Source organism: Arachis stenosperma, chromosome 10 (assembly GCF_014773155.1).
Source record: "Arachis stenosperma cultivar V10309 chromosome 10, arast.V10309.gnm1.PFL2, whole genome shotgun sequence".
Classification (NCBI taxonomy): domain Eukaryota; kingdom Viridiplantae; phylum Streptophyta; class Magnoliopsida; order Fabales; family Fabaceae; genus Arachis; species Arachis stenosperma.
The window spans coordinates 131332391-131359819 of record NC_080386.1 but is presented as its reverse complement, the minus strand read 5'-3'; the positions used below and the strand labels follow the sequence as shown (position 1 = coordinate 131359819).

General features: G+C 35.5%; 4 protein-coding genes across 9 annotated transcripts; 1 reads left to right on the top strand and 3 right to left on the bottom strand.

Annotated features, from left to right (window-relative positions):
* The first annotated feature begins 412 nt into the window (after positions 1-412).
* LOC130956341 (uncharacterized) lies at positions 413-2847 on the top strand. The gene is made up of 4 exons (XM_057883379.1): positions 413-907; positions 1531-1749; positions 1832-1921; positions 2585-2847. The coding sequence occupies exons 1-4, from the start codon at positions 434-436 to the stop codon at positions 2801-2803; spliced, it is 1002 nt and encodes a 333-aa protein (XP_057739362.1). The 5' UTR covers positions 413-433; the 3' UTR covers positions 2804-2847.
* A 438-nt stretch (positions 2848-3285) lies between these two features.
* LOC130958031 (blue copper protein 1a-like) lies at positions 3286-4584 on the bottom strand. The gene is made up of 2 exons (XM_057884910.1): positions 4307-4584; positions 3286-3697 (listed from the first exon to the last, which is right to left on the bottom strand). Exons 1-2 carry the CDS (start codon positions 4473-4475, stop codon positions 3387-3389), a joined length of 480 nt encoding a protein of 159 aa, XP_057740893.1. The 5' UTR covers positions 4476-4584; the 3' UTR covers positions 3286-3386.
* A 768-nt stretch (positions 4585-5352) lies between these two features.
* Positions 5353-10049, bottom strand: LOC130957968 (double-stranded RNA-binding protein 1-like). Of its 6 annotated transcripts, none has more exons than XM_057884833.1 (6): positions 9339-10049; positions 9046-9180; positions 8347-8582; positions 7603-8242; positions 7008-7187; positions 5353-6154 (listed from the first exon to the last, which is right to left on the bottom strand). In XM_057884833.1, exons 1-6 carry the CDS (start codon positions 9772-9774, stop codon positions 5760-5762), a joined length of 2022 nt encoding a protein of 673 aa, XP_057740816.1. In that variant the 5' UTR covers positions 9775-10049; the 3' UTR covers positions 5353-5759. The 6 variants fall into 6 exon arrangements, with proteins under 6 accessions (XP_057740816.1, XP_057740817.1, XP_057740819.1 ...); XM_057884834.1 differs by having other exon boundaries at positions 7014-7187; XM_057884836.1 differs by having other exon boundaries at positions 5353-6052; positions 7014-7187.
* A 1290-nt stretch (positions 10050-11339) lies between these two features.
* Positions 11340-16420, bottom strand: LOC130955476 (5-methyltetrahydropteroyltriglutamate--homocysteine methyltransferase-like). Its single transcript, XM_057882327.1, has 12 exons — positions 16192-16420; positions 14858-15211; positions 14666-14753; positions 14324-14451; positions 13839-14230; positions 13582-13745; positions 13268-13348; positions 12995-13161; positions 12809-12914; positions 12431-12681; positions 12119-12320; positions 11340-12044 (listed from the first exon to the last, which is right to left on the bottom strand). Exons 1-12 carry the CDS (start codon positions 16341-16343, stop codon positions 11682-11684), a joined length of 2448 nt encoding a protein of 815 aa, XP_057738310.1. The 5' UTR covers positions 16344-16420; the 3' UTR covers positions 11340-11681.
* Positions 16421-27429: the final 11009 nt, after the last annotated feature.

Below are 27429 nucleotides of genomic sequence, written 5' to 3'. Positions count from 1 at the left end.
GAGTTTGATTATTTTGTTGTAAAATGTTTGTTGATTTAGAACCTAATTTTTTTTGGTAATGGGACATTTTCGTTCTAAAATATGTCCCATGCTACTTTAATGGCTGATTAGTAATACCAACTAGCTTAATTAAATTATTTTATAAAAAAAAAAATAAGTCTCTAATTTTATAGAAGTCTTTTAATTAATTGAAAATACAAAAACGTTTCTAATTTTTTAAAATACGAAATATTTAAGTTTTTCTATCCAAAATATATAAAAATAAATCGATCACTCAAAAGAACTTAAATATCAAAATGAATAATATTTTTATATTTTTAATTAGTTAAAAATTTATTTATCTTAGATAGGAACTCATGTTTGTTTAAATAGGAGTCAATTGTAGTCTCTCCGTAAAATCTCTGTTTCTCTCTGTCTCTCTGATCTCTCTCATATGGCTACCAACATTCTAACCTTCTCAAACCACAATTTGGAGCTTGATTCCAAGAAGATTCAAGACTCTTTGGTGGGTTTGAGGCAACAACTGAATCCATCTTCTCTTGCTGGATTAAGCCAACTTGAAAGGCAACAACTAAGGGAAACCTACAAAGCAGAGTATGGTGAAGACTTAATAAGTCACTTCCAAAGATATTATAATGAAGAAGATGATGAGTTGAAATCATCATCAATGAAATGTTCTTTGTGTGCTTTGTCCTTGTGGATTCTTGACCCACATGAAAGAGATGCAGTTGTAGCCAGAGAAGCTCTTCAACAAGAAGATGAGATCAATTTCAAGGCTCTTGTGGAAATTTTTGTGGGCAGAAAATCAAGTCATGTTCTCCTCATCACACAAGCATATAACAAAAGGTTCAGAAGGCTTTTGGATCAAGACATTATCAATTTGGACCCTCCAAGTCCATTTCAGAAGGTATGCCTCTTTGTTTTGAGTCTTGTAGAGACTACACTCAAATCATTCATGCAAGTTATCCATTGTTCTATGGTGAAAACTTAGTTGATAGTTGAGAACCGTTGGATGAAAATTTAGTCAAATCAATCAAATCATCTAACGACTCTCAACTATCAACTTCACGTGAAATCAACTACACTTGAGTTTCCACTTTATTCTATTTATAAATCTACAAAAATGATTTTTTTTAAACAAATTTTGTTTGATTATTATTTTATTATTATTTCTAGACATATAATCATGTGTCTACTTTTGTTCGTTTAAGTTTTTGAAAAAAAAAAAATTGATGATATAATATTAGAACTTTTAAAAAAGAATTATAAGACAAATAAAAATTAGAGATATAATTATTCGTACATATATTTTTTCTATTAATTTAACTTTTTGAAAGAAGTAATTTTATGAGAATTATTATAACAATAAAATTACATACAAATATGTCTTAAAAAATTGTATAATATAATATTTAAAAGACAAAATTATTCATAAAAGATTAAAAAATTATTCACTATTAGATAAAATTTTAGTTTTTTTTTTTTATGGTTACTGGTTGGAGTGATAAATATTTGAGTAAATTATTACAGATTCTGGTGGCATTAGCTGCATCACACAAAGCACATGAAGCAGATGTGAGTCAACATATATCAAAGTGCGATGCAAGGAGGCTTTATGAAACTGGTGAGGGAAGCTTAGGAGCTGCAGATGAAGCTGTTGTTCTTGAAATCCTAAGCAAGAGAAGCATTCCCCAATTGAAGCTAACATTTTCCAGTTACAAACGCATTTATGGCCATGACTTCACAAAAGTACTATTTTCTAGCCAACACAATTTCCTACAAAATTTTATTTAATTGATTATTTGAATTAATTTAATTGGTTTTTTATTAGGCCATCAAGAGGGGAGAGTATGGGCAATTTGGTGAAGCTCTAACTGTGGTTGTGAAATGTATTTATAATCCAGCATGCTATTATGCAAAGGTAACCCCCCTTCTCCCCTGTATCACCCCCATATGTTAACGTTGCAACTGTTAATATTGCATTAAATTAGTCTCACTTTGAAAAAAAATAAAAATAAAAAGTGAAAAATTTATAATAAATTTAAATACGATTTTAGTTTCTGAGGTATAGGCTAAAAATTTTTTTTGTCTTTAATATTTTTTTCATACAAAATTGTTATTTTTATTTAAATATTAAAATTTTGGACAAAAATTATCTATAATAAAAAAAATTATAAAAAAATAAAAAAATAGTGTTTCTGCTCATGTGAAGGAGAAAAGAATAAGAAAAAGGAGGAAGAGAAGAAAAAGAAGAAGAAACTGTTAACAATCTACTTTTATCTCTGCTTTCGCCACTACCTCCTTACGATTTTGGTCCTAAAGATAAAGATAATTTTAAAACCAAATTAAACTTTAGGGACGATTTTGTATGCAAAAAAAGTTGAGGACGAAAAATTTTTTCTATTTATATATTAGAGATCAAAATCGTATTTAACATTTTATAAAATAAGAGACTCATCAATATAACATCTTAATATTTTGAGTTGAAAATTGTGTATTCTTATTTTATATTCTCATGGTTTGAGTTATTTAAAATCTTTAAAATTCAATTTGACAGTTAATTATTTTTTATTCAACATTACAGTCACTGCATAGAAGCATGAAAGGAGGAAGAAGGGGCATAGAAACATTGGCACGAACATTGATAAGTAGGGTTGACGTGGACATGGATGACATCAACAATGTTTTCAAGGAAAAGTATGGCAAGGACCTTCCTCATTTTCTTCATGAAGCCATTCCATCTGGTCACTACAGAGATTTTCTAGTTACCTTGGCCACCAGATGTAATAATAATAATAATTAAAAGTTTCTTCTTCTTAAGTATATATACACTTCCAAATTTTCCTATACTGAAAACTGCAAAATAATTGGTTTTATATTAAAGGAGTTGCTTTTGTAACTAAGTGGCTTGAATTGTAGTGCATGATTGACGAATGCCATTATATAGTATAATTTTGAAGTACGGAATGATAGTTCACTCGTTTAATTATATCTATTTTATTAGATAATTATTTATAATAAATATAAAAAAATTATTTATTTATGTGTTAATATATAATTAAATATATATTTTTTAATTTACATTAACAGTACATTAAACTATATATATGTGTATGTAAAAAAACGAATAGATTAATTCAATTTTCTCCTTTGTATATGGTTTATTATTTTTTATAATAACATGATTCATTTTATCTGTAATATATATTATAATCAAACTATCTAGTATATATGATAATTAAAAAATAAATCTCATTTAAGATTAAAAAAAAGAACAACTAAATAAAAAACATGGTTAAACCACTAACATTAAAACTAGAAGCACATACATCTGAAACCGTTACTTTCCATAACAAGCAACGAAGACAAAGAACCTGAAACTAATCTCAGACGAATAAAATGGCAGCAATGGCAAGAGTTGCAGCAATATAGAACGACGACAACGGTAAAGAAGGAGGAGCACCAGAAGCAGGAGCAGGTGCAGGAGCAGCAGATCCGACCTGGATGAGTAGCTTCATCTGACGGTTAACACAGTGGTCGCTCTTTCCACAGATGTACCACTTCCTTCCTTCGGTTTCCAGTGGAATGAAATCATGACCTGAGGAAAATGGCTCTGTGTCGTTTGGGACGGTGCATGAGTTAAAGAGTGTACCATTCACTTTGAACACATTGTGCTTCTTCTGGTCGTATTTGAACACTACACAACAAGTGCTAAAAGAGTAAGCTTCCATTATTTAAGCCACCTTATAGTAAATTTTGTCTTTTAAATTTATTTTATATTTAAAAAATAGTACTGTTAGGAAATTAATAGTCTAAGTGTACAATGGATTATTGAGTTACAAAATGAACATCACTTGTACTATTAAGAATAACAATCTGACTACTATTTCAGGTTATAAAACCACTCATCCCAAAAGTTTAAATTTATTTTGGAGTTTACCAAAGACTTTTCGGATCTAAAGTTCTAATACCATGTAATGATACCACTCATCCTAAAAGTTTCAACTAATTGTAAAAGATAACATTAATATTTATATCTCTAATAATCCATAGACCTTCATTGTACACATTGTACAAATATTCCATTGACTCCCTATACTTTTTCTTAAAAAATTTATATTATCTTTTTTTATTAGTGTAAATTTTTAAAATAAATAATTTTATGATAAATTTAATTTAAAATATTTTTTAATAAATTTTAATTATTATTTATATTTAAATATAAATATATATTATTTTATTTATTTTTAATTTATATTTTATACGAATAATTTATCTAGTAGTTGAATTTTTTTACTAAACATACCGAGGCGGTCGCCGACGTGGAAATCTTTATCATGTGCCCACTGTGTGTAATTGAAATCAAGAGACCATCCCTTGTCATCACCCACAACGTAATCAGTTGCTGTACCGACCGACCAAAGCAAAACCATGGAAACAACAATCAAGGCTAAGCGAGCTGATGATGACGCCATTTAATCTTAATTAATTAAGCTAGATGAAAAAAGAAGCTAATAATAATACGTACTGAAAATTCTCAAACAATGTTTCTTTTAACCATAATAATTAGTGTTCATATTGATATATAGCTAGCTAGCTACGAGTTTGCATTTTCTGGCTGATCAATATATATAGGATATAGTATAGTGACATGGTGATATTAGAATGTTGATGAAGGCGACATTTGATGAAAATTAAAAAATAATATAAGAAAGTGGAGGTACCGGCATAGGGCGGCTTCTTCCGCAACTGAGGGAGGGGGAAAGCAAGTAAGTGTGGAGCATTGGTTTACACGATGGGAAACAATTTTATATTTAATCAAGATGTCAACAGTTGCAGGCGCTAGAAAATAAGAATGTGCAAATTGGCACATATGAGGAATATAAGAAGAGATATAATATATGAGGAGTGCGACCGCAAATTTTGTGATTTGTAATTATTAATTAGTTATTATTAATATTTTTAATGGTGTAAAATTATATTTAATGATGTGAAATTATTTTTTTATTAATTAAATAATAATCAAATTTTAATAAAATTGCTGAAAAATAAAATGTTTATTGCAATTAAATTTAGTTTAATGTTTTAAAAAAACATTGGACTTTCATTAAAATCGGGATAACAAAAATGGCTACACTGCTCAAAGAAATTAAATACAAATTATTCTTCTGATTTCACTTAACGAGTAATTACAATTATGATTAGAATATAAAAAAGTATGAGGAGGCAATACAATATTTGTACAATGTGTATAATGAAAGTTTAGAGAGTATTAGAGATATAATTATTAGTGTTACTTTTTTCCATCAGTGACATGGTATTAGAACTCTAGATCTGAAAGGTTAAGAGTTCGATCCTTGGTGAATTCCAAAATCTAGTTCAGCTCAATGGACCTTAAGGATTTATAGGAATTTTCTATGGATAAAATTTGAATGATCAGACAAAAACCAAGAAACTTTTTTAGAGCACTTGCACCACAACTTGTAGGATCCTTAGAGCTGAGTTTTTGTGTTTAGTGGAAAAAATATTGAGGGCAATGATATGATAAGTTTTGCATGATAAAAGACATCTTAAAAAAGTTTTTTTTTTTTCATTATATTCAAAGTATTAGTTACGCCCTTTAAAGTTCTTTTCATCTAAAGATTTGATCCCCCAAATTTGATAAATAGCATAGTCTTGGCAAACACAATCCATTTCAGACTCGCAAACTATGATACACATTACAAGCAAGTCTGCAGATTCTTCTACCAATTTAGTTCTCAATGGGAATATTCGTAAGCAGCCCATTTTTCATCACTAATTGGCATCAAAGTGCCACCTCCTTTAACTTCCATATTAGTCTCCTGCGAGTAAACTACCATCCTTTTTCTGGGTCCTGGGGAGCTTGATGCAGTGGAAGGCATATTGTTTGTGTTGGAAGCCACATTCTTGCTGTCTGAGAGTGAAGGTGTGGCTGCAGCCGCCTTGACAACTGATGAGAAAGAGTCCTTCATGCTGCCATTTGCACATCCAGATGCAGAGGAGGACCCTTTCTTCTTTGTAACAACAGGCTCTGGAGATGGAATGGCAGTGCATGGGTTAGCACAAACTCTTCTCTTCTTTTCTTTTATTTTTTTGGTCAGAGAGTTACAGCAAACTTTAACACATTGTTTTTCTGTGTCAAATGAACTTATCAATGAATTACAGACTATAAATCAAATGTAGTTTATCCCTGAAAACTAGGAAAAGCTAAAACAACAAAATCCTATTTATCATATTTTCTATTTTTTCTTCACAAAATTATAAAAATAGTAAACATCGAAAATAAAAAAGGAAATCAATCACGCCCTTATCTAGCTACAGGTCACTGTATAAAGGCAAAAAATCTGTCATTTTAGGTGGCAAAAGGCACTAAAGCTATTAGCACAACATTTCCAAACATCAACAGTGGGAGGCCAGAAACTGCAGCATCCTCAAGGATTCTTATGCTTAGCGCTCCTGGAAATTGTCCAAAACCTTTCTTAAATTGAGTGCAGCATATCGTCCACCATATGATGGACAAACCAAGACAGTTTTAATAGATGTTTAGAAAGCAACCTTTTGCTGTCTTTGAAGTGATTAAGCTAGACATTGACCTAATTAATTGAATTGGGTGAAGTTCTGATCTACAATGACCTACAATAACACTAAAAGCAGGACTTTCTAAGAGCATATTGGATTCTGTTTACTACTGTATTTGCAACCAAGTGAAAAACCATTGCAAACTTACCAATTCGTTGTTGTCCCAAAAAAGGCTAATGGCAGTTTAGTTATTTAATAGATTGACTATAATGATCTTACCTTGAATTCTTAATTCTTTATCATTAACATTATGATCTAACTTATATATTCTCGAATGCTAAAGAATATAGTATTCGGCCTTAAGATACCAGAGAATTTACAAAATTCAGGAAAGCTTCTGAGATTTCCCACAATCTTGTTTCAGAAAAGGGCAGCGAGTAAGAATGAAAATAGTTTTGAGGACTTACCCTTACTTTTGTTAGGTTGGCTTGATGAGATTACTCCAGGAATTACAGGATAGTTTGGATTAGCATGATGCTGGAATTCAGTTTGGACAGTTGAATCTGAGCAGTCAGGCAATGACTCAGGTTCAGGAGCTTTCTGCGGATGATCTAACAAAGGGAGTAAAGACCTCTGCTCTGACTTGCCTGATCAAAACACCAAGCAGAAATAAAACAACCAGCATTTCAGAGTAACTACCAAGATACCAGGCGCTTGCACCTTAATAAAAATATAATAATAGTAACAATACAAATTCTTTGGCGAATTTTGTGCTTTACAGGTTCCAAATATTCTATATAGTCACATTTAAAGCAGATTTCCCTGCCTCAGTTACTTTAATGGAATATGCAGCTCATTTAATCCTCCTCTTGCTGCTTATCTATTTTCTATGGTTAGATTCAGAGGGTTCTACATGTAATATGCAGCAAGAGTAGGAAGCTAAGTTGTGTAGAAGTTCACTTACTGCATTTCAATGATGATCAGTCCTCAGCATCCATAGGTCAATAAATATTCAGATCCATATTTATGGACATATTATAAAATGGAAAACTATGTAACTACCTTTTCGTTCTTTTAAAGTGGTGTATGCAACCTTTGCTGCACTAATCTCTGCTTGTTTCTTGGTTTTGACTTCTTGTCCAGTGAAAACCTCCCCTTCAACTTCCACGTGTGGAATAAATGTTGGAATATGAGCCTCGCCAGATCTTTCTTTTAAAGTGGTGTATGCAACCTTTGCTGCACTAATCTCTGCCTGTTTTTTGGTTTTGGCTTCTTGTCCAGTGAAAACCTCCCCTTCAACTTCCACGTGTGAGATAAATGTCGGAATATGAGTCTCGCTAGATCTTTCTTTTAAAGTGCTGTATGCAACCTTTGCTGCACTAATCTCTGCCTGATTCTTGGTTTTGGCTTCTTGTCCAGTGAAAACCTCCTTCTCAACTTCCTCGTGTGAAATAAATCTCGGAATATGAGCCTCGCCAGATCTTTCTTTTAAAGTGGTGTATGCAACCTTTGCTGCACTAATCTCTGCCTGTTTCTTGGTTTTGGCTTCTTGTCCAGTAAAAACCTCCCCTTCAACTTCCACGTGTGAAATAAATATCGGAATATGAGCCTCGCCAAATCTTTCTGTATTATAATCAGGCAGACTAAATCCTTCCTTTTGGACCAATTCTTGTAAAAGGTTCTTGTATAACACGGAATTATCCTGAATTTTTTCAGAAATCATATCAATGCAAGCAGCATTAAGAAAAAGAATTAAGATGTTATACAAGAAATTTCAATAAATGGCTACAAGTGATTAAGACTAACCTCTTGAAATCCTCCCGGCAATAATGACAATAAAGCAACTTCAGCTGCTGCATGTTCAGCATCCTTCAATTTAGAAAAGGCGGTAGGACATTCGTAGGTCTGTCCATCAATTGTGACTTTGCACTTGAAACGCATGGCATGAGGAGGGCCCTCCCACTCGGAAGTGTACACTGGTAACGGGAGGTTTTGCTTTTGAGCATAGTTTTGTAGTTGATTCTTGTACAAGTGTGTCATACCTGTAACAAATATAACGGGAAGAGAGAACATAACAACAAAACTTCTAAATTAAAATATGTGTATATATGGAATACCAACTATATCAAACCATGAGTGTCATACAAGAAAATGGATCATGAAATATACCTAATCAAAATACACAACTACATAAAGTCTTTTTCCTAGAATGACAAATTAGAATGTATACAACTTAACAAGTCTCAACAAAAAAGATATAAACCACAAATTTTGGGCCACCATTCAATCATACACTCACATGCATAAATATATACCTAAATAAATAGATACAATACTAACAAGAATTGTCAAATCACAATTCAAATTTCGTACCACATGCAAACTTGTGAATCATTCATCATTTTGGAAATAATTTTAGCATATAAGCATGCTAAACAAATTAAATGTCAAACTACTCAAACAAACTAACAATAAAAGGAAGCGGAGAAAGAGCAGTTAACTCACTTTTCCGATCTGCTGTTGTCACGGTATCTCTAGCAGCTGTAACAGGGACAGTTATCTGAGAAATTTGGCATCCTCCTTCTAATTTCTGTGGCAGCACTTTACTTGTGGGTAGTATGTTGTTGATACCAGGGGTACCTGAAATATACCAAAATCAATCTCATTTTAACAATGTTCAATAAGATCTTATCCATGCATCTTCAATTCAAACAAGTACAAAATCAGATGATTTCAGTGAGGAAAAAACCAATTCATTTTGTGTTATAAATGAAATTCTCAGAATAGAAAAGACGTACAGTGAGGTGAAGGAGCCGATGAAGCAGCGGAATGAGCAAAGAGCGAAGGATGCTGCGGGAAAGAAGAGAGTCCCGGGAAGAGGGTGGGTTGGGGGAAAGAATCCAAGCCTGGGAGAGTAGGAGTGCCGGTGATTGGAATGTTGTTGGGCTTGGGCTTGGGCCTAAGCATGAGCCTGGGCTTTGGGGGGAAAGGAGGAGGGGAAGGGTTTATGACGGAGGGCTGTTGGGAAGAGAGATGCTCGAAGGCGAGCATAGCGGCATTGTTCTGAGCTTCCTTCGAATTCCGGCACGGTGACGGCGTCTCGTAACGGATTCCGTTAACAGTGACGGCGGCAGTGAAGCGAGGGTTATGATCGGGGCCGTCTCTGGTGGTTTCGTACTCCGGCAAGCTCCATGACCTCTTCTGGCACAATTCTTGCACCTTCGTTTTGTACATTTCGTATTGTGGGTGTGTGGTGCCTTCTTTCCGAATTCTGATTCCAAATTATTCTTTTGTCACTCTATTTTAGTGTTTTATTATGGAAGTGCTACTGTTACCTACCTCCGCCTCACGTGCTTCAGCTGCAGCATCAGGAATCTCTCAGGTTCAATTGTTCAGGGTAGAGTCTTCATGCTGACTTTCTTAGAAATCTGTATGGTATCTGCATCTAAGGGATTAGATTTGGTACAGAACAGAGAAATTTGCTTAATTGATTAATGGGAGAATTACTACTTGGTACGAAATTTGGCACCGGAAATACCAACACTTTGACAATTTTATACTCGCTAGTAAGGATTTGTGCGAGTCAGCTTTTAAAAAAAAAATCTCTTTTCCAATTATCTTTTTTTAAAAGATTTTATGAAAAAATATAAATAATTTTATGTTTAGATATTTCATGCAAAAATATTTTTTTATTTATTAATTATGTTTGAGTATAATAATATAAAAATATTTTTTTGTTTATTTATTACATAAAAAATATCTTTCTTTCAAAAAATTTTTCTTAAAAAGATGTAAATTACAACTTTTAAAAAAAATGTTTTTTTTTTTAATTTTTCTAGTGCTTTTATTTTTAATATTAAAAATTTGTCAAACACACTAAATAATAAAAAAATATTTTTCATTAAAAAAAAAATTTTTTATCAAAATAATGACGCTCAAACAAACACTAAGAAAGTTTATATTCTATTGGTCCCTTATCATGAAATTTTCTTTTTTGTTGATATAATTTTTTTTATTTTTTGGTTTAAAAGTAAAATTTTAAAATGGTCAGTTTTACACCCAAATAAGGAGTACTTTTTCGGTAACTATGAATTTTTTTTATCCAAAGTAGAAGAAAGAATTTTCAAATAAAATTAAAATTTTAAAAATTAAACCAATCATTAAATTAGTAGAATTAAATATTCAAAGCTTCAATTGAGATTTATTTAGAGTTGAATCAGATATAATAAAATAATATATTTTATACGTAATTTTAAAAACAATTTTTTTGTGATTTATTATTTTAAATTGATTAAGCGTTAAACATTTTTTTTTTGTGATACATTATTTTGATAGGTTCTTTGTCAAGCGATTTTTACTTTGCACTAGATTGGTTGGCAGGTCCATTTTCGATGAACTTTTTACATTAAAATAGTTACACTTGATATAATAGAATAACCAAACTTTTTTATAATAATCGATCTGCTGCTCATCCTAGGTCGGACTAACAACTGAAGAGTTGTAAGAGAATAAAAGGATGTTTTGGGACGTTGTTGATACCAAATAATAATATACACTAATTCTTATTTAAACCGGATTATACATCGATAATGTTTGTAACCATAACAGTGAACAGTATCTCTATCTAAATTATATAATTACATGGGTAATAAGGCAAAGAGGTAGAATGATTCTAATTCTTTCTTATATTTTTGAAATATACCTGGAATAAACATTGATTTGATAGTCGGAGTATTTTCTGCGTATACACACTCCGAAGCATTACTTGATATCATCTACCAAGGCGAAGTTCAGGGATATACCAAAACAATAACATAATTTTTTTTATAACTGAAGCTTCCATATTCTTCTCTCAAGATTGGTGAACAAGGCTACATCGGAATCCAATTATACTGGATGGAACAAAACTAATAGCTGCGATTGCATATCAATAAAGATTGAGCAATGCTAAAAAAATACAAAATGTTTATCTAGCAGTATAAGGCTCGGTGGGGAAGGGGGAAGAATTGCTCAGAGCATCCCCAAACTAAGCACCTAAAACTTTTATAAACTAAGAACTCGGTTATTTCAACACACACAAAACAGCAAATATAAGCAGAACCATCTCTGTTGGCTACTGATACTCTCCTTTCCTACAGTGTTCACTTGCCAAGCTGCTTGCGGATGACCTTAGTAGCTTCCACCATGTTTGTGAGTGCAGGCTTCACCTCCGGGTACTTGCGGGTCTTGAGCCCGCAGTCAGGGTTGACCCACAAAATGTCCTTCTCAAGCACTGCAAGCATCTTGTTGATCCTCTCAGCAATTTCTTCCGTTGGTGGTATTCTTGGGGAGTGAATGTCATACACCCCAGGTCCAATTCCAGCTCCATACTTCACTCCTTCTCTGAACACTGATAGTAGCTTCTCATCTGAACGTGAGTTCTCAATGGTGATCACATCAGCATCCATATCAATGATTGAGTGGATGATGTCATTGAAGTTTGAGTAGCACATGTGGGTGTGGATCTGCCAAATATATACAAGATTATTGAATGTAGAAGAAAAATAGAAAACAGAACAAAGCTGTAATTTTGAACTACCTGAGTAGTATCTTGCACACCAATATTGGTGATCCTGAAGGAATGAACTGCCCACTTCAAGTAATCGGCTTGCTCCGACTTCCTCAACGGCAAACCTTCTCTCAAAGCAGCCTCATCAATTTGGATAACAGTAATACCTGCCTTTTCAAGGTCTTCTACTTCATCCTTGATAGCCAAGGCAATCTGATAGGTAGTCTCGGATCTGTAGATGAATTTTTAAACCATCTTAGGACTAACAACATGCTGATTCCAAGTTATTTCCATTTTCCTGAATGTATTTGAAGTTTATTCTTTTAGGCCTTGGGTATATACCTTGGCTGATCATTACGAACAAAAGACCAGTTGAGAATAGTGACGGGGCCAGTAAGCATTCCCTTCATTGGACGCTTGGTCATGCTCTGTGCAGCTGATGACCAGAAAACGGTCATTGGTTTTGGGCGGCTCACATCACCGTAGATGATTGGTGGCTTCACACAACGGGATCCATAAGACTGCACCCACCCATTTACAGTAAAGGCAAAGCCTGAGAGTTGCTCACCAAAGTACTCAACCATATCATTCCTCTGCAACAAAAGAGATCAGTAATTAGTGGAAGCCTAATTGGAATTGGAAACATCGCATTATGGTTAGAAAGTATAGGAAGAGCATGATATTCTTCAGAAAGAAAGAGATGAAGAATATAGAACGGACCTCAGGCTCCCCATGTACCAGGACATCAATGTCAAGCTCTTCTTGAAGTTCAACAACTTTGCGGATTTCCTCCTTAATTGCTTTAACATATTCATCCTCAGAGATCCTGAAAAGTAGAATATTAGTCAATAAATAAAAAAGGGCATACTCAAATAAACAAGTCTGGATACTCTAAGCATATGTTACTTGTTGGCCTTGTATTCTCGGCGCACCCTCCTCAGTTCTACAGTCTGAGGGAAGGATCCAATCGTGGTGGTCGGAAGGATTGGAAGGTTAAGCTTCTTTTGCTGAGCATCCAGTCTAGCAGTGACATTTGTAGCACGGCGATGGTCAGAACCCTTCAAAGCAGCAGCCTGAGAGGGAAAGGAAAGAAGTCATAAGTAATGAGAATAAATTTCACTAGAGTCAACTAAACAAAAATGAGCATCAGAACCGAAACAACAAAACATAAGCACTCACAGCTTTCTGAACATCTGCGTTAGTCACTCTTGGAGAAGACTTTCTTGAAGCCAGAGCTGAAGCATTAGAAGAAAAGAAGGCCTGGAAAGGAAACCACAAGAAGATGATTACATGAATGACGTAGCATTAGGGAGAGAAAAAAAGTAAACAAAAACAATTTGGAAGAGAGATAACAATTTCGTTTTGCTGTGAATATTTGTAGTTTCTGCAACAAAGAAGCTACAATTTTATGGGGTACAAATATCATCCAGTTATTTAAAAACTTATCATGTCTAATCACTAATGTGAGCTGCAGTAAGTAGAATGAACGTTACCTCATCCGTTTGACCAGACAATGCTTTAGCCAATGCATTTACTTCAACAACTTTTTGGGCAGCAAAAGCCAGCCATGATTTGATCTCATTATCCAACTTGGTCTCATTAACAAGATCAACAGCAGTATGAAGAAGTGAGCAAGAGCTGGACACAACAAGATTATCTGCACAGCATTTAGAAAATAAGGATATCATATGACTATATTAACTGCAGAGGTCTCCCAAAATTTTGCATAAAATGTGTAATTGTGATATACCTTTACCCACAATGCCCTCAAGACTCTTTAATGTATTCAAAGAAGCAGATAGATCATTAGCCCAAATGTTCCTTCCATCAACCACTCCAGCAAAGAGGTGCTTTCCACTAGGAAATCCACCCTTAATCAAATCAAGAGTCTTAGTTCCTCGGACTAAATCGAATCCAAATGCTGTGACGCCACTTAGAGATGTGAGGGTCTTGTAAGCCTCAGCGGGCACGTCAGCAAAGTAAGTCTCAATAAGTACATTTAATCCAGATAAAGCAGACGCAAATTCTGAGTATGCTGTAGTAAATGCTTGCAATTCTTTTGACTCAAGATCTAAGACGAGGGCAGGTTCATCAAATTGAATCCATGAAGCACCAGCTGCCTTAAGATCAGCCACAACTTCCCTGAGTTCATAGTTATAAGCAAGTTAGAGAAATAACATGAATATAATCACGAAGGTATAAAATTTAATAGCTGTATGTAAGTTAAATCATTACTTGTAGACTGCAAGGACTTTCGGGAGAAGAGAAAGAAGACAAAAGGATTTATCAACACCCTTGGCAGGTTTAGAGAGCAACAAGTATGTTACCGGACCAACAAGGACTGGAACTGTATCTACTCCAAGCTGCAAAAGAAATTAAGTATTCAATATTGTAATGAACTACGTTACATAGAACAAAAAGTTGGCACATGAAAGATGGAATTAACCAAAAACAAAAAGAAATTTACTTATAGCAATAATCTCAAAATCTCTGCTTAAGTAAGCTCCCAATACCTAACCTAACGTTTCCAAGTGATAAATAGTCAATGAGAATAATTTTAATACAAATAATACATACTGCCTTGGCCTCCTTGTACTCGTCTACTGCCTTGTGGGAAGCGTAAGTGAAGTTCATATCAGGTCCCAATTCAGGGACAATAAAGTGGCTGGATCAATGCACATATACAACAGATCAGAATTCTGATCAATAAAACTATGGCATCACGAAAAAGCAAACAACAAAAAGTAATAGCCATTATTCATCACTTACTAGTTGGTGTCGAACCACTTGGTCATCTCCATAGCAGGCACTGAGGCATTACCTCTAGCCATGGAGAAGTAGGTATCAAACCCAATCTCTCCACCACTCCAACCATATCTGGGTGGAACGGCGCCAAGCAAGGCACTGGTGTCGAGCATGTGATCATACCATGAGAAAGTGTTGCTGGGGATGTACTTGATCCCAGCATCTGCCATCTGCTTCCAGATGGATGCCTTGAGATCAGCAGCCACCTTCCTCAAATCCTCGGCGCTGCTCTTCCCCTCCCAGAATGACTCCAAAGCAAACTTTAGCTCTCTCTTTGGGCCCATGCGAGGATATCCAACAATATGGGATGCCATTGTTCTGGTACATCAGGACAGAATATGCAACCAAATCTCAGTTGTTTATGTGTGAAACTTTACAAAATTAACACAACATAAGAAGTTTACATAAGCTAACAGCAAAAACTGCAGATAATTGAAGAAAATAAAGCAGATACAACCATAATCCGCACCAAGGTCTCAATAGAATAGCATAAACAGCAAAAACACAATATTGAAACACAGTTACCAAGAGTGAACTTGGATTTAAAACCATAAAGTCATTCAAATTAAATTGACCAGTCACATGTGTTATGATTTTGTAGAGGGATATTAGGAATGCTCAAATCTATTTTATTTTTTAACACATACATAATTAGTTTAAATTCTTATAACATATTCACCTACAAACAGAACGTGCACATAAAGGATAAAGAAATTAAGAACAAAAAAAACTCAATAATCACAAGCTTCTATTATTTTCCAATGTTACATATCAGTTGGAGGTTATTCAATTATGAGAGCCCAAAATTATGATCTTTTAAATTGGTTGCAAAAAATTCAACAAAATGACACAGAATCCATTTACTTACAACAAAACATGTTCATAAATTACAATGTTTGAAAACAACACTGTTGAATTACTATCATTATTATTACTAATTAACTAATTAAGCCATGAAAATTGAAGTGTAAGAAATAAATTTGGGAGAGCAAAAGCTATGGTTAGATCTATAGATTAAAAACAATTCAAATAATCACCGAATCGGAACCACAAAATATCTTGCAGAATCGAAAAGAATGGGGCGCATGCATGTAAGCGTTAACATTTACCAGGATTACAATAACAATAACAATGAACGAATGTGTTATCAAGTGAATATAAGAAACGAAAAAAAATGTAGTTAGTTAGAAAAGAGAAGAAAAAGAAGCTTAAGGAAGGTGAAGAGCGTGTAATGAAGGGATATTTAATGGGGGAAAATGGAGTTTGATGAACGAAGGAGAGGGAGTGTCGTATCGTACCCTTGAATTGTGGGAGTTGTAGAGACCAATTCTTTGTTTGTGTGTGTGAAGAAGAGAGAAGAGCGCCACGAGTGAGGAGTGATCTTCGACGTATTTATAACAAATTTTTGTGTCCAACTAACATACCAAACCGCCACCGTTTTCAGATTCATTACAGAAACAATTCAATTCAGATTTCAGAATGTGAAAACAAAACACTACTGCCTCTTAACAACATTTTGCATTATCTTTCACCTAACTATTTCTACAACACAAATATCTGATATATCAAATGGAATATAAAGTTAGTAAGATAATAAATAATAAGTATAATTTTGAATTATTTCTGTAGTAAAAAAAATATTCTCAAATAATTTAAAAACGTATTAATAATATTTTATCATAATTAAATATATGCTTTGTTAATGAAAAAAACATGACATATCTCACTTGTTAACGTCTGATTCTCACTTGTCATATACGAAATTTCATTTATCACGTCACTCTTTTTTGTTAACATAAAATAAAATATATATTTTTGTCACATTTTTAAATAATTTAAAAAAAAATTATTGATAACAAAATTTAGAGATTTTTTTAGCGACAAAATAATTTAGATCTATTTTTTGTTGTTTACCCGTCTTTAAGTAAAGTTGATATTTGAGAGTCATTAAATGATTTGACTAATTTTACTAAATTTTCATCTAACATTCTTTGATATTAACTTTACGTGAAGTCAACTTTACCTGAATTTTCATCAAAATAAATATTTAATCACTTTTAACTTAAAATAATAAAACTTACAATAAAAGTTATAAATTTAATGATGTTATTTTATCAAGTTTCTACAGGTATTTTTTTCCATTAAATGTGTTTCTATTTAATAACCTAATCAATTATTAATATAAAGTATTTTACTATTCATTGTGTTTAATAATATTTTAAAACTAAATAAATTACTTTATATTTAAAAAAAATAAAAAAAAAACTCATAACAGACATTAATATAGCAAAAAAAATGTATATTTTCTACTCATAACAAAAACCATCCTGCTGAGTGAACTTGATATCAACTTGATATAGTAGTATGAGTGAGAAAAAAAAAACACAATTCTTTCTTCATTACTTCATTTCTAATCATTCTCCTAATTATTTTTTAAGTAAGTTGCGGTACGTCAAGCGTTTGGTAAGGGACTAAACTGTCTCTGTGGTTGGTGATTGAAGAAGTTGGTGATGAATCAGTGATGGCCGACGGGTCACCTCCCTCGCTTATTTATTTATTTATTTATTTATTTATTTATTTATTTATTTATTTGTTTATATTATTATTATTATTATTATTATTATTATTATTATTATTATTATTATTATTATTAATTCATTACTAATTTGTAATCATTTCAATAAATTAGACAACTAGTTTAGAGTTTTAAACAATTTTTAATACCAAAAACAAGAATTGAACTTTCATAACATAGCTAAGAAAAAAAATCCTTTTGTTTAACCACAAGGTACTTTTGTTGCTTTAACATTGCATTTTCATATTAATTAATTTAATTGGGGCTTTAGTTGGTGGAATTTTAAATACCATGTGATCAATTTGATATTTTGATGACATATTTAGTATTTTGGGGAATATTTTTTTTTACCGATAATTATTTATTGTTCTAAGCATGTATATTTCTAAAAGGTCATCCTAATATGATTATATTATGATAATTACCGTAACTATATATAATATTTTAAAAAATATTATTAAAATTAAAATAATATTTTTTATTGTTAAATAATATCTTTTAAAAAATATTACTTAAAATAGTATTACCAAAATATCAAAAAAATATATTACTTGAAGTGTATGGAAAACATTATTGATATAATTGAATAAACGCTTGATTCACCAAATCAGGAAGGTGGAGCTTTGAAAGCATAATATCATGTCAAATCAACAACCAAAACCAGAAATAATAAGAAAGATACAAAAGATTCAGGATCACTTTTTTGTTTTTAATATTGGAATGGTAATGGTGTTTTTTTTTTTTTAAATGTGGACTGTTGGAGTATTATTTTTAAATATGAAATCGTTTAATTAGAGAAGTAAAAATTAGACTGTCCGATTTATATAATTACAGAAATTAGACAGTTTGATTTGTGATAAAAAAATTTAAAATTTTTTAGGTACAAAAATTGGACAATCCGATTTATATACCTTCTACAATTTTAAAAAATACTAAAAATTATCATGTTAAGATATATCATTTATACCATTTTTATATATAAATTTTTTAGCCGATTCACGACCATTAAAAGCAATATATATGGTAAAGTAATATTTATGAGAGGAATATAGAAAAAGGCAAACTTGAAACAAAGACAAAAAAGATAGGTTAAGAAAAATTAAAATTTTGTTTCTTTGTAAATGGGTTTTCAGAGCTATGAATTTGGGATTAGTTCATAAAGTCCTCATTCTCTAAGTTGATTTAGCTTTTAGAAGTTAAGTACATTTGTTTTTAATTTAGTGGTATTTTATAAGTATAAACATAGGTATAATTTATTTAGTCTTTCTTTCTTAAGTTGGTTAGCATTTAGAGATTTGTTGAACTTGGTTTAAGTTCTTAGATTTTAGATGAATTATAGTTTAATTCATTGGAATTGATAACAGTAACTAATTCAATTATAGTAAAAAAATTCTACTATAATTTACGATAAAGATTAGGGATGTTAGAAACTGAACCATACCAATTTTTACTATTAAACCAAATCAAAATTTACAACATAACATATGTCTATGATTGAATCTGTATGTATTTTTACTATTTGCCTCATTGTAATCTGTTCATACCCTGGCCCAATGTTAAGGGCCCAGGTCCAACTAAAAGACCTAATCCAATAAATTAAGCCAACCTAAGCACCGACCTTCCCGCGAGAAGTCGGTGTTTACTACGACTTGCTCTAAAGAAGTCGGACAAGAGATTAGCTGGCAGATAGGCACTCATTCAAATGAGTAACTGCCCCTAAAATCCCTCTAACCGCTTCATAAAGCCATATCTTAACCTCCCTAAGATAATGGGACGGTTAATATCCTAAAGATACGGCACTACTCCAACGGTGGTTATTGGCTCACCACTATAAGTACACTGACACTCCTCAGGTATCTCTAAGCCCAATACTCTCTAGACCTGCTCACACCCTTGCTAACTTAGGCATCGGAATGTCTTTGCAGGTACCACCCCCCATTCACTCACGCACACACGTCGGAAGGAGGCTCCAGCGTGCAAACCAGCTCGGAGGCTACCATCCTTAGGCGATTGGGCTAACTAGCGCTATCCATTCAATCCATCTCCGGTTACCCACCGTAACATTGGCGCCGTTGCCGGGGACCCGAGAGATCACCCATTGATGGCGGATAGATCCCACGAAGAAGTCCATGCGGAAACAGATTCCGAAGAAGAGAATCTGGACGCAGGTAATAATAATGCGGACTTAACCCTCCATCAAGAGGTTAACGATCAGCCGAGAGAAGGCACCTCCGGGGTAAAAAACCCGAAGGCAAACCCCTCAGACGAGCGAGAATCGGAAAAAGGCGGACCATCCCACATAACTGAACTAATGGGGTTAGTCCACAGCCGCCTGGAGCAGTTAGAACAAGAGCGGGAGAAACAAAAGGAAACAGAGAAGTACCTAAAAGAGGAGATGGAACGGCGAAAAGAGTTAGAAAGGAAACTCTCAAAGCTGGAATCCTCCCTCAAAAGTCACAACTCCCGCGACGACCAAGAAGAGTCACTCTTAGGTGAAGAAGATCCTTTCAGCGAGGACATAATGAGGGCAAAAGTTCCGAGAAACTTCAAAAGCCCTGATATGGACCTCTACGATGGAACCACGGATCCAAAGCACCACCTAAGCAACTTTAAAAGTCGGATGTACCTAGCTGATGCTTCCGACGCCACACGATGCAAAGCTTTCCCGACCACTTTATCAAAAGCAGCAATGAAGTGGTTCGACAGCCTTCCCCCACGATCGATCACTAGCTTTGAAGACCTCTCAAAGAAGTTTTTAATGAGGTTCTCAATTCAGAAAGACAAGGTGAAACATGCACCGAGCCTCCTGGGAGTAAAACAGGAGGTCGGAGAATCTTTGCGAGCCTATATGAAAAGATTCAACAAAGCATGTTTGGAGATCCAAGACCTGCCCACAGAGGCAGTCATAATGGGGCTAGTCAATGGGCTCAGAGAAGGTCCCTTCTCACAGTCCATATCCAAAAGGCACCCCGTTTCTCTAAGCGATGTACAAGAGAGAGCTGAAAAGTACATCAACATGGAAGAAAACGCCAAATTAAGAGACCTGAGTGGACGACCTGGGCCCCCTCCCTCGATAAAAGAGAGGGAAAGGGAGACCAAGAAAAGAGAAGAGCTCGGTCTCGAAAGGCCAAGGAAATATCACTCTTATACTCCACTGAAAGTTTCTATAGTGGATGTATACAGAGAGATTTGCAACACTGAAAGACTGCCACCCCCTAGACCCATTAAAAACAAAAAAGGGGAAAGCCGCAGCGACTATTGCGAGTACCATAAAATATATGGTCACTCCACTAACGACTGTTACGACCTTAAGAATGTGATAGAAAAGCTGGCTAGAGAAGGTCGGCTTGATAGATATCTCATAGAAAGGTCGGACGGTCACGGAAAGAGAAAGTGAGATGATATGGACAGAAGAGACCCACCACCGCAGACCCCAGAGAGACATATCCATATGATCTCAGGAGGATTCGCGGGAGGGGGACTCACTGATGAGCGGATAATTTGTATGCTTTTTGGCATTGTTTTTAGTATGTTTTTAGTATCTTTTAGTTAGTTTTTAGTATATTTTTATTAGTTTTTAATTAAAATTCACTTTTCTGGACTCTACTATGAGTTTGTGTGTTTTTCTGTGATTTCAGGTATTTTCTGACTGAAATTGCGGGTCCTGAGCAAAAATCTGATCCAGAGACCAAAATGGACTGCAGATGCTGTTGGATTCTGACCTCCCTGCACTCGAAGCGAATTTTCTGGAGCTACAGAAGCCCAATTGGCGCGCTCTCAACGGCATTGGAAAGTAGACATCCTGGGCTTTCCAGCAATATATAATAGTCTATACTTTTCCCAAGATTTGATGGCCCAAACCGGCGCTCAAAGTCACCTACAGAAATTCCAGCGTTAAACGCCGGAACTGGCATAAAATTTGGAGTTAAACGCCCAAACTGGCATGAAAGCTGGCGTTTAACTCCAGAAAAGGTCTCTACACGAAATTCCTTCATTGCTCAGCCCAAGCACACACCAAGTGGGCCCGGAAGTGGATTTTTCTGTCATTTACTCATTTCTGTAAACCTTAGGACACTAGTTTACTACATATAGGACCTTTTGACTTTGTAATCAGTACCTTATGCAACCTTATGACCCCATAACATTTTGTACACGTTTCTTTCCACAGTATGAGCCTCTAAACCCCATGGTTGGGGTGAGGAGCTCTGCTGTGTCTTGATGGATTAATGCAATTACTACTGTTTCTTATTCAATCATGCTTGCTTCCATTCTAAGATAACACTTGTTCTTAATCCGGATGAATGAGATGATCCGTGACAATCATCATCATTCTCAACCATGAACACGTGCCTGACAACCACCTCTGTTCTATCTTAGATTGAGTAGTTATCTCTTGGGTTCTTTAATCGGAATCTTCGTGGTATAGGCAGGACCTGATGGCAGCATTCAAGAGAATCCGGAAGGTCTAAACCTTGTCTGTGGTAGTCTGAGTAGGATTCAATGATGGAATGACTGTGACGTGCTTCAAACCTGTAACCTACTGGGCGTCAGTGACAGACGCAAAAGAGTGATTCTATTCCGGTAGGGGAGGGAACCAAACCGGTGATTGGCAGCACTGTGACAGAGTGTGTGCATTAGCTTTCATTGCGCGGATGGGAGGTAGCTGCTGACAACAGTGAGACCCTACACGAGCTTGCCATGGAAGGAGACTTGCGTGTTTGATGAAGAAGACAGTAGGAAAGCAGAGATTCAGAAGATGGAGCATCTCCAAACCTCAACCTATTCTCCATTACTGCAAAACAAGTAACCAGTTCATGTTCTTTTGCTTTTCACAATCAATCCTGATAATTTCTGATCTCCTGACTAAGATTTACAAGATAACCATAGCTTGATTCAAGCCGACAATCTCTGTGGGATCGACCCTTGCTCACGCAAGGTATTACTTGGACGACCCAGTGCACTTGCTGGTTAGTTGTGCGGGATTGCAAAAGTGTTATTGCAATTTCGTGCACCAAGTTTTTGGCGCCGTTGCCGGGGATTGTTCGAGTTTGGACAACTAACGGTTTATTTTGTTGCTTAGATTAGGACTGTTTTCTTTTTGTTGGTTTAGAGTCTTTTAGTTGAGTCTAGTTTCATATTCTAAGTTTGGTGTCAATTGCATGCTTTTTGTTTTTCTTCTTTTAATTTTCGAATTTTTCTTGTTCTTAGTCCCTTTTTGATTCATAAAAGTTCTAAGTTTGGTGTTCTCTTTGTGTTTTCCCTTTAAAATTTTCGAAAAAAAAATAGTGTTTGATTTTCTAAAATTTTAAGTTTGGTGTCTTTTTGTGTTTTTCTCTTTCCTCTTTTTAGGAATCAAATCTTTTTCATAAAAATTTTTCAATCATATCTTCTTAATTGCTGTTTTCAAAATCTTTTTTTTTCACTAATTGATTCAGTTCTCAATTTGCTTTGATCTTATTTTATTTTTAATTGTCAAATTTTATTTTATTTTTCTTTTATCTTATTTTATTTTATTTTAAATTTCTTTTTTTTCCGGTTATTTCAAAAAAAAAAATAAATAAATAAAAATAAACAAAATTTATCTCTTTGCAATTATTCTCATTTCCCTTTTGTCCATCATGGACTTAAGTGGAATTAATCAGTCCAAGAGGACTCTGGGGTCTTATGCCAACCCCAGTACAGCTGCATATGGGAGTAGCATCTGTGTACCTCCCATCAAAGCAAGCAGCTTTGAGCTAAACCCTCAACTCATTATCATAGTGCAGCAAAATTGCCAGTATTCCGGTCTTCCAGAGGAAGAATCTACTGAGTTTCTGGCACAGTTCTTACAAATTGCTGACACAATACATGATAAAGAGGTAGATCAGGATGTCTACAGACTGTTACTGTTTCCATTTGCTGTAAAAGATCAAGCAAAAAGGTGGTTGAATAACCAACCTACAGCAAGCATAAAGACATGGAAACAGTTATCAGAAAAATTCCTGAATCATTTTTACCCTCCAAAAAGGATGACACAGCTAAGGCTGGACATCCAAGGCTTTAAACAAGAGGATAATGAATCCCTTTATAATGCCTGGGAGAGGTATAGAGGTATGCTAAGAAAATGTCCCTCTGAAATGTTTTCAGAGTGGGTACAGTTAGACATTTTCTACTATGGGCTTACAGAAAAAGCTCAGATGTCTTTAGACCACTCAGCTGGTGGATCTATACACATGAGAAAGACAATTGAAGAAGCTCAAGAGCTCATAGACACTGTTGCTAGAAACCAATACTTGTATTCTAGCAATGAGTTCGTTCCAAAGGAGGAGGTCATGGCAGTAGTCAATGATCCTGATCCTCAAGAACAGATGAATGAGCTTAATCAACAATTGCTCCTGATGACAGAACAGTTAGCAGAATTTAAAGAAATGCTCCATGATACTAAGGTTGCTAACAAGAGCATAGAACTGCAGTTGAATCAAGCAAAACAGCAAATGTCTAAACAAATAACAGAAGAATGTCAAGCAGTTCAACTGAGGAGTGGGAAAACACTGAATGCCACTGCTCAAAAGAGCAAGAAGTCAATTAAGGAACAGTTGACAGAGGATGACCAAGCCACTGTTCAAAATCCCTCTGAGGACAGTAAGAGCCCAGAGAGGAATATTATTGGCGTTCAAACGCCAGAAAGGGAAGGAAAGTTGGCGTTAAACGCCCATTCCTTGCCCAATACTGGCGTTCAAACGCCAGAACAGGGAGGAAAGCTGGCGTTAAACGCCCATTCCCTGCCCAGTTCTGGCGTTCAAACGCCAGAAAAGGGGGAGAAGTTGGCGTTTAACGCCCAAACTTCATCCACTCCTGGCGTTCAAACGCCCAAGGAGAATCAGGCACCTGAGAGTTCTGATAATTATCCCCCTAACAAGGCCTCTTCAACCATTTCTGTAAGAAATAAACCTGCAGCATCTAAGGTTGAAGAATATCAAGCCAAGATGCCTTATCCTCAGAAACTCCGCAAAGCGGAACAGGATAAGCAATTTGCCCGCTTTGCAGACTATCTAAGGACTCTTGAAATAAAGATTCCGTTTGCAGAGGCACTTGAGCAAATACCCTCTTATGCTAAGTTCATGAAAGAGATCTTAAGCCATAAGAAGAATTGGAGAGAAACTGAAAAAGTGTTTCTCACTGAAGAATGCAGTGCAGTCATTTTGAAAAGCTTACCAGAAAAGCTTCAAGATCCTGGAAGCTTTATGATACCCTGCACATTAGAAGGCGCCTGCACCAAGATAGCCCTATGTGATCTTGGAGCAAGCATCAATCTAATACCTGCATCCACTATCAGAAAGCTTGGGTTGACTGGAGAAGTCAAACCAACCAGGATATGCCTCCAACTTGCTGATGGTTCCATTAAACACCCATCAGGCATAATAGAGGACATGATTGTCAAGGTTGGGCCATTTGCCTTTCCAACTGACTTTGTGGTGCTGGAAATGGAGGAGCACAAAAGTGCAACTCTCATTCTAGGAAGACCTTTCCTAGCAACTGGACGAACTCTCATTGATGTACATAAAGGGGAAGTAACCCTGAGAGTCAATGAGGATGAGTTCAAGTTGAATGCTGTGAAAGCTATGCAGCATCCAGACACTCCAGAAGACTGCATGGACGTTGACATTATTGATTCTCTGGTAGAAGAGATCAATATGGCTGAAAGCCTAGAATTAGAGCTTGAGGACATCTTCAAAGATGCTCAACCTGATCAAGAAGAACTAGAGGAAGTAAAGGAATTTTCGAAAATTCCTCAGGAGGAGGATAAGCCTCCCAAGCCTGAACTCAAACCATTACCATCATCCTTGAAATACGCATTTCTGGGAGAGGGTGACACTTTTCCAGTGATTATAAGCTCTGCTTTAAATTCACAGGAAGAGGAAGCACTGATTCAAGTGCTAAGGACACACAAGACAGCTCTTGGGTGGTCCATAAGTGATCTTAAGGGCATTAGCCCAGCTAGATGCATGCACAAGATCCTGTTGGAGGATAATGCCAAACCAGTGGTTCAACCACAGAGGAGGCTAAATCCAGCCATGAAGGAGGTGGTGCAGAAAGAGGTCACTAAATTACTAGAGGCTGGGATCATTTATCCTATTTCTGATAGCCCCTGGGTGAGCCCTGTCCATGTTGTTCCCAAAAAGGGAGGCATGACAGTGGTTCATAATGAAAAAAATGAACTGGTTCCCACAAGGACAGTCACAGGGTGGCGCATGTGTATTGACTACAGAAGGCTCAATACAGCCACCAGAAAGGATCATTTTCCTTTACCATTCATAGACCAAATGCTAGAAAGACTAGCTGGCCATGATTATTACTGCTTTTTGGATGGCTATTCAGGCTACAACCAAATTGCAGTAGACCCTCAGGACCAAGAGAAAACAGCATTCACCTGCCCTTCAGGCGTGTTTGCCTATAGGAGAATGCCTTTTGGTCTGTGCAATGCACCTGCAACCTTTCAGAGGTGCATGCTCTCTATCTTTTCAGATATGGTAGAGAAATTTCTGGAAGTCTTCATGGATGACTTTTCAGTATATGGAGACTCATTCAGCTCCTGTCTTAACCACCTATCACTTGTCCTGAAAAGATGCCAAGAGACTAACCTGGTTTTAAACTGGGAGAAATGTCACTTTATGGTGACTGAAGGAATTGTCCTTGGGCACAAAATTTCAAGCAAGGGAATAGAGGTGGATAAGGCAAAGGTAGAGGTAATTGAAAAATTACCACCACCTGCCAATGTAAAGGCAATCAGAAGCTTTCTGGGACATGCAGGATTTTACAAAAGGTTTATCAAGGATTTTTCGAAAATTGCCAAACCTCTGAGTAATCTGCTAGCTGCTGACACTCCATTTATCTTTGATAATGAGTGTCTGCAGGCATTTGAGACCCTGAAAGCTAAGCTGGTCACAGCACCAGTCATCTCTGCACCAGATTGGGCATTACCATTTGAATTAATGTGTGATGCCAGTGATCATGCCATTGGTGCAGTGTTGGGACAGAGGCATAATAAACTTCTGCATGTCATTTACTATGCCAGCCGTGTTCTAAATGATGCACAGAAGAATTACACAACCACAGAAAAAGAATTACTTGCAGTGGTTTATGCCATTGACAAGTTTAGATCCTACCTAGTAGGATCCAAAGTGATTGTGTACACTGACCATGCTGCTCTTAAATACTTGCTCACAAAGCAGGATTCAAAACCCAGGCTTATCAGATGGGTGTTGCTTCTGCAAGAGTTTGATATAGAAATAAGAGACAGAAAAGGGACAGAGAATCAGGTAGCTGATCATCTGTCCAGAATAGAGCCAGTAGTTGGGGCGTCCCTCCCTTCTACTGAGATTTCTGAGACTTTCCCAGATGAGCAACTCTTTGCCATTCAGGAAGCTCCATGGTTTGCAGACATTGCAAACTATAAAGCTGTGAGGTTCATACCCAAAGAGTACAGTTACATGCAGAAAAAGAAATTAATTTCAGATGCCAAGTACTACCTTTGGGATGAACCATATCTCTTTAAGAGATGTGCTGACGGAGTGATCCGCAGGTGTGTACCCAGAGAAGAAGCACAGAGGATCCTATGGCACTGCCATGGATCACAGTATGGAGGACATTTTGGAAGTGAGCGAACAGCCACTAAAGTCCTCCAATGTGGCTTCTACTGGCCTACTCTCTATAAAGATTCCCGAGAGTTTGTGCGTAACTGTGACAGTTGCCAAAGAGCTGGCAACCTGCCTCATGGATATGCCATGCCTCAACAAGGGATATTAGAGATAGAGCTGTTTGATGTATGGGGAATTGACTTCATGGGGCCATTCCCACCATCATACTCAAACACTTACATTCTGGTGGCAGTGGACTATGTATCTAAGTGGGTAGAAGCAATTGCTACACCCACTAATGATACTAAGACCGTACTGAAATTCCTCCAAAAGAACATTTTCAG